Source organism: Balaenoptera ricei, chromosome 1, assembly GCF_028023285.1.
Source record: "Balaenoptera ricei isolate mBalRic1 chromosome 1, mBalRic1.hap2, whole genome shotgun sequence".
Lineage (NCBI taxonomy): Eukaryota > Metazoa > Chordata > Mammalia > Artiodactyla > Balaenopteridae > Balaenoptera > Balaenoptera ricei.
In genome coordinates this window covers 18667501-18677502 of record NC_082639.1, presented here as the reverse complement: position 1 = coordinate 18677502, position 10002 = coordinate 18667501, and the positions used below count along the sequence as shown (strand labels likewise).

Genomic DNA, 10002 nt, shown 5'->3' with positions numbered 1-10002 from the left:
ATGAGCTCTAACAACTTTGTGGTTCTTACAAGTACGATTTGAGAAATTCATGTCAACCATACTTCCTGTACGCTAACCATAACTTTATTAGTACCTTTCTAAGGTATGAGATATCAATACAATTAACTTTTTAAGTTAACCGTAGCTATTAAAAATTTTTGTAGTTAAAGCCAATGTGCTCTTCTCTGAACACTTTTACCACTTGAGTCCGTCCCAAACCAAAAATCTAGTATATACTGTATTTACATGTATACATCAAAACCTAACATAAAGATGCTTGGGATGAAAATTGTTGACTCTAGTGGGATTCCAGTGCAGTACTGCAAAGAACTGGGCAATTCTTGGCACTGTTAATAGAAATTACACTGGGAATAAACAGGAAAAAAGACATTATTAATTTCTGCCAAATCAATTTATTCTGACAGTTTGCAGGAGAAAATACAGCCTGGCCCTGGGATTCACTGCTTGCTTAGTATAGAAATTGCCAGTTTAGTTCTTGTGTCTTTTTTCTCCTCCAAGGTCCCCTTGTGAAAATAATAGGTTTATAGAAAAAATTTGCAGCATTTCTCAAATTGACAAGAACTCTTGTGTTTACCTAAGTCATCTTAAAGAAGAGGGAGACAGGCGGTTAAACCTGCTTTACTCAATTTGGTATGAGATGAATTCAGAAGCTTTATGTAAGTTTCCAAAGTAATATTCTGTGGCCGTTTACTGTTAGCCCTGCTGGGAAGCCACAGTTGCTTTCTTAACGGTATAGCTGCTAATCCAAATGTCTATCGGTTAGCAAACTGGTTGCCTCTTAAAACCAACAGTCCTATTGTATTTCAGTAGGGTTAATTATGTGCATTCTAAGAATATTACATAGTCATAACAATTTTTATACAATAAAAACAAGACATGGGAAAAAGCAATTTTATTTTTTAATTTCATGCTTCAAATTCCTGTATGTACATTAAGTACTATTATATAAACTTGTCTTCAGGATATCATTATTTGATGTGGGCAATATTATCTCACCTGAATTTATTAGGAGAAATACAACTTACCCATTTGCTTAAAAGTATCAAAAAAGCTGCCAAATGAGAAAAGAGGGCACCTACCACCATATTCTAAATAGACCCCCCCCCACGCTTTCCTTTTAATTCATTGGGTTGGCTGTTATAATTAGCGCTTATCTTTAAGGTAAACAAAACATGTTATCATGGTATTAGGCAAGAAATTGCATCTTTTGCTATGAGTGGTCCCCTGGGTTGCACCTGTTGACCAAAAAAAAAAAAAAAACGCTGGCATTGTACACTATACTCATAGGTTACACAAACTGTTGAAAGCCAAAATGAATCTTTTAAGGTTAGAGGAACCCCTTAATAGTTCATCTTTGGGCTTAAGAAAGAAATTAAAATAATCCCATACTGCATTTCACATCTCTCAAAAATAGGAAGTGTTTTAGCAGCTTAAAACCTTTTCAGTTATATAAAACTTCTTACACTAGGATTTACTTTGAAATATAGTTTACAACAAGATCAATCATAGTATACGTACAGTGGCACTTTAGCACAAGGGCAAACTTTAAAAACAAGGTTTTTTTGGACCTTTAAAATTAGGCCATAGTATAAAAGGAGTCCATGTCTTACATTCAGCAAATTCATACTAAAATATTCTATTTTTGTAGGATAAATGCCAAGAAAACTTTACATATGCTACAAGTTTATTACATATATTTACATGGCTCTTTCCTAGGTACGTAAAACTTTCACATTATATAGCTCCCAACTTTAAACAAGCTGTGCAGGGATGATTTGAAGCCAGATCACTGTCAGAATAGCTTGTGCAGTGCCATAATACAAAAGTGTATTCTGAAAGCTACTCGGTGAACACCGAATACTATTTCTATAAAAAATGGTTTCGGTGCATTTGTTGGCAGACACCTATCCACTGCATGTCAGTAACAGGGACAATGGGGTATACTGTTTCATTCTAAATAGCCCCTAGTGCCCTTTCCGCATTCACCACCATACAGTTCACTAAAATACAACTATACTCTAAAAAAAAATTCACATTTTCTTTTGGCAGTGCATCAGATTGTTGGCATATTACTGGTTTAGGTGTTTCTAGGACATTAAACTTTCAAATATTCAACTAGTTTTCAACCCCTGTATGTCTTAACTGGATGCTTATAATCATTTACCAGATCTCAACAAGTCAATCTGCTGATCTGTGAATGATAATCTTAAATTACTATTTTCCCCCAACAGGCAACAGAAAAAGTTGATTCCTTTACCATTCCCCAAGTCTAAACTTGACTGGTTTCACTTGGTTACTCAATTGAGAACACTTAGTATTTTATATGAAGTACAATTATCAATAATTTAGTTATTTTAAGTTGCACTGATTCTACCATCACAGTGCACATAACACACAAAACAGTTAAGTCTAATTATATTTTCTACATTAATTAGCAGTTTTACACATTAAATTCCCTAGTGAATTTGGTCTGAGACAATTGCCAATTATCCCTAAATATGACTAAATTTAAACACATTAATACTTTATCTCATTTTACACCTGTACTTTAAGTAAGGTTTTAAGTTGAAATGTCATTATTTCTTTATCAGAAGGATTAAAGGAAACAGGAACCCAGTGGCTTGGTGGTTTAGGAAGAACACTTGGTGATGGCGGCTCACTAAATTTGGCTCCAGCATAGTTCTGATTAGTTGGAGACTTAAAAAGTAAGGTGGGGCTTGACAAGCTAGAGTTCCAGTTTTGATTATTTGGAAAATTTTTGTTCTTCCCCCCACTTTGCATGGCCTGCCATGCAGCTGCTGATGAATTATAAGTATGTCCTCTTTCCTTTTTCTTATGAACAATCTTCATCTGGGAATTCTGATCCTTGGTCTTCTGTCTACTAAGCTGTTGTTGGTTCTTACTAACATTTCTAGACTGAGGGGCTGGAATGTTATACCTCTCGCCACCACCCATCTTCAGCTTCTTTGTCACCTGTAAGTGAATGCAAACAAAACATTGAGTAGAATTCCACTTCAAATAGTTCAAAACTTTAAGAAACTTAAATAGCTCCAATTTGTAACTCCAGAAATCTTGGGTAAGACTCAAATACGTGCTATTCAGCTGCTTTAACTTCACTATACTGTTCACACTTCATTACATGCACTTTACTACCTTTCTAAGAAAAGTGAGCTTATCCACAAATCCGAATAATCCTCTATCTAAAAATAAAAACTGTTTAGGATGAGTCCATCATAAAATGCCTGCCCCATTACAACGGGAAGTTTTTGATACCTTTCAGTCTGCTTTTCAGATTGCAGGATTTCCACCACCTGTCCTCTTCCTTGCTGCCACGCCCAGGATAATAGATGTTGCTTTCTGATAGATCCTTTCCTTTGTCTCAATACAGAAGTTTTCATGGGCCGATCTGCTGAGTTCAGCCTAGGAGCTGAGGCCAACATCTGAGTCTCCTCAGCACACAAGTTTGAGAGAAGTCTTAGCTAGAAAAGCAAATATTTCATTATTTGAATTCAAAAACAGAGGAGAAAGTGATTATTTACATTTACTACAGAAATAGTTAAAGAGTGACTACTTCCTGAACTAAAAGGCAGAAAATAATGTCTCTCAAGATGGCTTTGACCTTGTAACTGTCATCATTTTAAAACCCTCGAGATCCAGGAACCCCTGAGGAATGTGGGGAGGGGTGTCCGCCAAATCCCGCAACAAGTTGCATCTTTTTCCTAGGAACCTTTCAGATTCTCACACGGATTTTGTGACCAAAATGTTAAACCATGGAAGCATTAACCTTTACAGCCATGCCAAGAAATGGGCTTAAAATCTTTCCTAAAGACCATGTTTTTAAAGTCCCACCAGAATTTCCCAGTCTTTGGACACATCACATATCTGTTTTCACAAAGCCTCCTCTCCCAACGTGTTTACGTCTTGCAGCTCTTCCTTTGGTTATGAACTCTTGACTCCTCCCCGTCTTAAAATAAGTTTCACAAGCCGTAACAAGCCAAGTCAGTTCTTAAATATAAAAAATTGCCTCCCTATCGTGAACATTAAACATTCGAGATTTCATTTAATATTCCAAGAAACCAAGTTACCGAACAAATAATAAGCCCTCTTCTTTTCGAAAAGGTGAGAGGCCCTTCCACACTATGTTAACAGCCCTAAAAAAATTAGTTCCCGGATCGTGAGTCATTCCCAACGCGAGCCCGGAAAGTTCGGTTCTGCCGACGGCGCTGGGCTTCCGAGCGGCTCAGCGTTCCTCGAGCCCGGCCCGGGAACCCGCTCCTCCGGGCCGCTCGCGCCCGCCCGGCCTCGGATCTCGCCTCCTTCCCCCAACAATGGGGAGCGCGGCCGCCAACATGGCCGCACCCGCCGCGCCGCCGCCACTCACCGACTTCGAACCCGGGACTACGGCGGCGGCGGCTCCTGCTCGGCGTCGAAGCCCCCCTCCCCTTCCAGGGAGAGACGAGGCACGGAACGAGCGAAGCCCACGAGCACCGACGAGACAGCTGCAGGCCACCTCAGCGTCCCGACCGACCTTCCCCTTCTGCCTCTACCGACAAAATGGAGGCGGCGGTGAGCGCTAGAGCGGGGCCGGGAGGCGCGGCGGCCAATCAAAACACGCCTTTGCGCGGCCCGGCCAATGATACGCGGGCCGCCGCCTGTTGCTGGGGCCCGACGGGGCCGGGAGAGGGGAGGTGGTCGCGGCCGAGGGTTTGAAATCCTCCCCGAGAAGAGCATGTCGGGAACAACCGCCGCGGCGCCGGCTGCCGTCCCTCCGCCGGCATCCGGTTGACACCGGCCTCTCCCGGAGGCGCCCGCCCGGCCTCGCCCGGCACTACAGAACACGGCCAACGCCACCCCCTCGTGGCGACTCCGGGGCCCGAGCCCGGCGCGCCGGGGAAGGGGCGTCAGCCGTCCGCCCGGGCAGCGGCTTTCACCCGGGCTGCCCGGCTCGCGGGGCCCGCGGCCCTCGGAACCCGGTGGTTCCCCGCCTTGGGGAGTCAGCGAAGGGGCTTTGAGTTCCCGAGTTAAGTTCACCGAGCCGTGTACCCGATCTCTTACTGACGGAAGATACTCCAGCAAGTTATTTCTGAAGCTGGCCCCTGACCACTTAGTCCTGACACTCCTGTCACTCTGTTCCCCGGTCACGGGGACTTCTTTGCAGCTCTCCAGCTTGCGGTTCCCTCTTGTCCTCCCTGCCCGCAGCCTCGAAATTCTTGAGTAGTTGCCTCCCTTGTGAAGGCGTTTCCGACACAGGTGCGGATCAAGTTAATCAGTTCTTCTTTTGTGTCCCACTGGTCCTGAACTTAAGTCACACGGTGTGGTGGCTACGTGTCTGCCCATCCCCCCCCCCCACACCTCTTTCTCCGAGCGCAGAGCACCCTGTAAGCGCACAAGAAAAATCTGTTGCGAGAATGGGGCTCCCTTAGTCCCCTTTCTGCCCAGTTTGTAAGTGAAAGCCGGGAGAAAAGGTAGAGTTCAGTTGATTATGCCACCAAGGTGCAGGGAAGAGGGCAACTTCTTTGGAGTAAATGGATAGCAACCCAGAGTTTGTGTTTTAAAGAACACCAATTTCTATGAACATGTACGCATTTTTGTTACAGCATTTATATGTACTTTTTATTTGTTACAGGATTTATATGTACTTTTTATGAGTCCCACATAATTCCTTTTTTAATCTTCAGTTTTTCTGCTACCATCATCCCCCACCCCTATGTTCTTGTAGCCACGGACCTTAATTAAGTTTCTTAAGAACACCAATTTAAAAGAGGAGTTTGTTAATCAAATTAATTTGGTGAAATGTGTAGAATAGAATAGAAAAGATACTTCTGAGCATGGGACTTTCAGCTGCTAATCATTATAGTCAAGTAAGATGTACATAGTAAGCGACCTTACTGAAAGTGTAATCTATTTTCTAAAAATTCAAGAAGCTGGCTTAGACATCCAGCCAGATTACAGCCAGGCTGTATTTAATGGATTCAAGACTTTGACTTAAGAAAAGACCCTTACAATATATTTTTTAATAAAGTGATTTGTAAAATGAACAGTCTGGTTTCAGTCTGAGCACTTCTCTTTTCTAATTCTTTTTTATTATCATCATCCAAATATCTTTCAAATTCATCCCTCCTATACTCCTACCTCGCCCTCCTTTCTACCCTCATGGATCTGGTTGTGTTACTTTAAAACAACAACAACAACAAACACTGCATTGGCCCCAAATTGTATTACAAAATTAAATCACCCTCCGGATCTTATCTGTATAAACATACGGGTAATGTATCGGGTGCTTGTAAACACACACACCATGTACTGTTTTGGATACTTACTCTGCCTCCCTCTGCCCTGTGCTAAATTGTTTTGCTTACATCATTTCGTTGAATTTTCACAAATTGTGGAGTAGGTGCTATTTTGATCTCCACTGTACAGATCCGAAATCTGAGGCTCAGTTTAAAGCTGAAAGCCACACACTAAGGCTCCAGAGCCCACCCTATGTTCCCTGCAGCATCCGTGTCTGAGTCACCTCTATGTCCTCCCCAGGGCCCAAAATGTGCTTTGCCCAGAGCAGACACTGACTGGCTGCTGGCTGGCGTGCTGGGGAAGCTTGGGCAGGGTGAAGCCTCCATCTTGCCGTCTGGCTGAGCCAGCTTCTCTGCCAGAAGATCAGAGTCAGGCTGCCCGCCGAAGACTGCCGTTAAAGCCTTTACCATGTCCCAGACTCCCAGGAGCCTCCCAATATAGCTCCAGCCTCATCCTTCATTAATATTTACCAAGTGCCCACAACAGCTCAGAACTGGAGAGCAGGAGTTAAAAATCACATCCTTTTCAGGACGTCTGGTACAGCCTCTGGCTGTGCCAGGCTGGGCTTTAAAGCCAGTTCCACCAACACGATACAATTAGTGATTCTCAGTTCAAATAGGAAAATGTTGATATAAACAAACAGCTCTCAACATGTCGATCAGCCACCAATACTGGGCACCAAATGCATAATAAATACGTGGGTGTTTAATACCAAGCATTTATTTGACAAAGATTTACCTGGTGCCTTCTTTGAGGCAGGCACTCCGCCAAGCCCTGGGAATACAACAGTGAATGAGGCTCCATCCCAGCCCTAAAAAACTCAAAAAGCTTTTCCCTTTACCACTTTTCAGAGAGGGAAGCTGGTGTCTGAGGAGATTGGTTTCCTCAGTTCTTCCCCAGAGAGTCAAGGACAGGCAGTGCCAATTGTATGCAAACACAAAAATCAACCTGCTAACACTGCGAAGGAGTGCAGGTTCCAGACCTTGTGCTCAGACCCTGTAGAATGGAAGGTAAAAGGAGAGGATTTCCACACTCGCTGAAATCCTTTCCCCCGATAATCTGTTTTGAATTATGTATCTGTGGGAGCTAAAAATCAACATTACCTGCCTAATCTGTAAGTAGAAGTGAGGCAAAAAGGCGTTTCTGAAAGTCCAGCTTTGGAGGACTGGCAAGTTGCAGGCTGATGCTTATTCTATTTAGACCCCACGAGGGCCAGAGCAAGTGAGACAAACACCCGAGTTTGCCAAATATTTGGAACAAGTCTCTAGTTGAACTGACTGGCTTTCGGGCTGGATCATTTACTCCGCCAGGGTGTCTATCTCAAAACTAGCCAGTTTGATTCTGTTTCTTCCTCAAGCTCATCTATGAATTCAGAGGACAGCTTTGAATGCTTGCAGGTCTGTCAGCTGGTGGCTTATTTCATTTAGGGCAAGCAAGTTCTTGGGCTCTGCCAAGAGTAAAGTGGACGGACAACCTGCCTGATGTTTTGATGTGCCTTAGGACTCTTATCTTGTTGCCAAACTGGTATCAAAACACACACCCCTCCATGCACAGTGGTTTTGTTTCCTGGGGAAGCAGCTGCTGCTCGCTCCCCAGTTGCTCACACATTCCAGAGCGATTGCAAATCAGTCCTCAGCCATTACAGCCATTTCGGTCTAATTACTAAATGGGGCACAGGAAGTCAATGTGAAACTCCCACACTTCCCCTGACTCTGACCCAGCGATTCTCAATCTTCAGTACCTTTAAAGGGTTCTGCTGCCTGGACCCCCAGCCCAGGATCAGAATCTTTGAGGATGGGTGCTTGGGTGTTCCAGTTACAGCTGAAGGCTGGCAGAATATGCCACTCCTAAATATGCCACTTTGGCATAATGATTATTTTGAGCTAAAGGCACTTGAAAAACAGCAGGTGCAGGAAGGGTGCTCTGACCCACCTCCCCTTTTCTTCCTGAAAGCAGGAGAAAACACCCTTGTGAAAGATGCCCTTCCTGGGCTTCCCTGGTGGCTCAGTGGTTAAGAATCCACCTGCCAACGCAGGGGACACAGGTTCAGTCCCTGGGCTGGGAAGATCCCACATGCCGTGGAGCAGCTAAGCCCGTGGGCCACAACTACTGAGCCTGAGCTCTAGAGCCCGCGAGCCACAACTACTGCAGCCCACATGCCTAGAGCCCATGCTCCACAACAAGAGAAGCCACCACAATGAGAAGCCCACGCACTGCAATGAAGAGTAGCCCCCGCTCGCCGCAACTAGAGAAAGCCCGTGTGCAACAACAAAGACCCAACACAGCCAGAAAAAAAAAAAAGATACCCTTCCTATACCAAGAGGAAAGAAACGTTCTTATCACCAGAGACGGGTGGCGGGGGGTGGGGATGGTGTCAAGGCCAGGAGAATTCTGTGCAAACAGACCTTGTCAAAGTAAGTCTGGAACCAAGCAGACCCCTGTGGGCCACCCCCCACCCCTCCCCAAGTATTGATACAAAGGCCCAGTCACATCTCCTGCCTCCTGTTTGTAGAAAAGCTGAAGTCTCCCAGGCCTCCCTGAGTCACAAAAGAGCAGGCTCAAGCAGCTAATGATTAGGACAATAGAGTCACAGACTCAGTGTCCGATGCACCTTCCTGGTTGTTTTACAGATACTGTAACTGCCACCAGAGGGAAAAAGCTAACTGCATGATGACCAGACTGCAGCTGTGACATAAACTGCTGCATCTTGAGCAGTACTGAAACTATGGCTAGCACAGCTCCAAGAGCTGGCCTTAAGAGAATGGGATTAACACTACTGCTCATAATAATCTATATCTTTGTGGGCATCAAAATAATTGCAGCTTGTTCTGCCTATATATGTAAAGGGGCGAGACAGCTGTCAGCAGGGAGATGCTACATACCCATGTCGACATCTTCCACTCTAAGGATACAGTGCCCTATGTCAGCATGCAGAAGTTACAGAAGTCGGACTTTCACCCATGATCCCATAGAGATGGAATGATGTTCTGACAAGCGGGGATTTGTGAGCGGCTTTTGGCAGAAAAAAAGCTCTTTGCAGGAAAGAGCTCTCTACAGGAGGCACCCCTTTATCTTGACACTAATCTTAAATCAGGCACCCCCATGCTCTACTCATCTCCGGCCCTCGTACCCCTTTTAAATCTTTTGATCACACAATAATTTGCCTAGCTTGTTGGTTCTTTCCATAGATGAGTGAAGTAGAAATGAAGAATAAGTAATTAACGGATGACCAGATCTCTTTCCTAGCTTCCCCTTCAGTAATCTCTTGAACAAACTGTGCAAACAAAATAGCATCTAAATAAAGATCATGAGTCCCCAAGGACTTATTTTACTTAAAATTCATTTGGCCTTTGGCTTATTTCTAAATAAAGAAATAAAGATCAGGAGGAGTCGACAAGCCTGCACCCAAGCCTGCACAGCGGGGTATGGTGACGACTCTGACCCCCGATCTCAATGATTAACGAAGATTACTTCCCTGTTTCCTTTTAAAAACTTTCATGGCCGAGCAGAAACTTGAGATATGGTTTTGGAGGATGCTGAGTCCACCTTCTTCCCAGATTGCAGGCATTCGGTTTAAAGGCAACTTTCCTTTCTGTCAGCACTGATAGAGTATTGATTTTGTAGGCAGTGAAGAGTGGGACCAAATTCAGTAACAACTCTTTATCTTCTTTTAGGCTCTCCGTATATTTT

The 10002-nt window shown here is 44.1% G+C and overlaps 1 protein-coding gene across 1 annotated transcript; it reads right to left on the bottom strand.

Annotated features, from left to right (window-relative positions):
• Positions 1-898: 898 nt before the first annotated feature.
• PNRC2 (proline rich nuclear receptor coactivator 2) lies at positions 899-4744 on the bottom strand. The gene is made up of 3 exons (XM_059915944.1): positions 4403-4744; positions 3295-3500; positions 899-2994 (listed from the first exon to the last, which is right to left on the bottom strand). The coding sequence occupies exon 3, from the start codon at positions 2974-2976 to the stop codon at positions 2557-2559; it is 420 nt and encodes a 139-aa protein (XP_059771927.1). The 5' UTR covers positions 2977-2994; positions 3295-3500; positions 4403-4744; the 3' UTR covers positions 899-2556.
• Positions 4745-10002: the final 5258 nt, after the last annotated feature.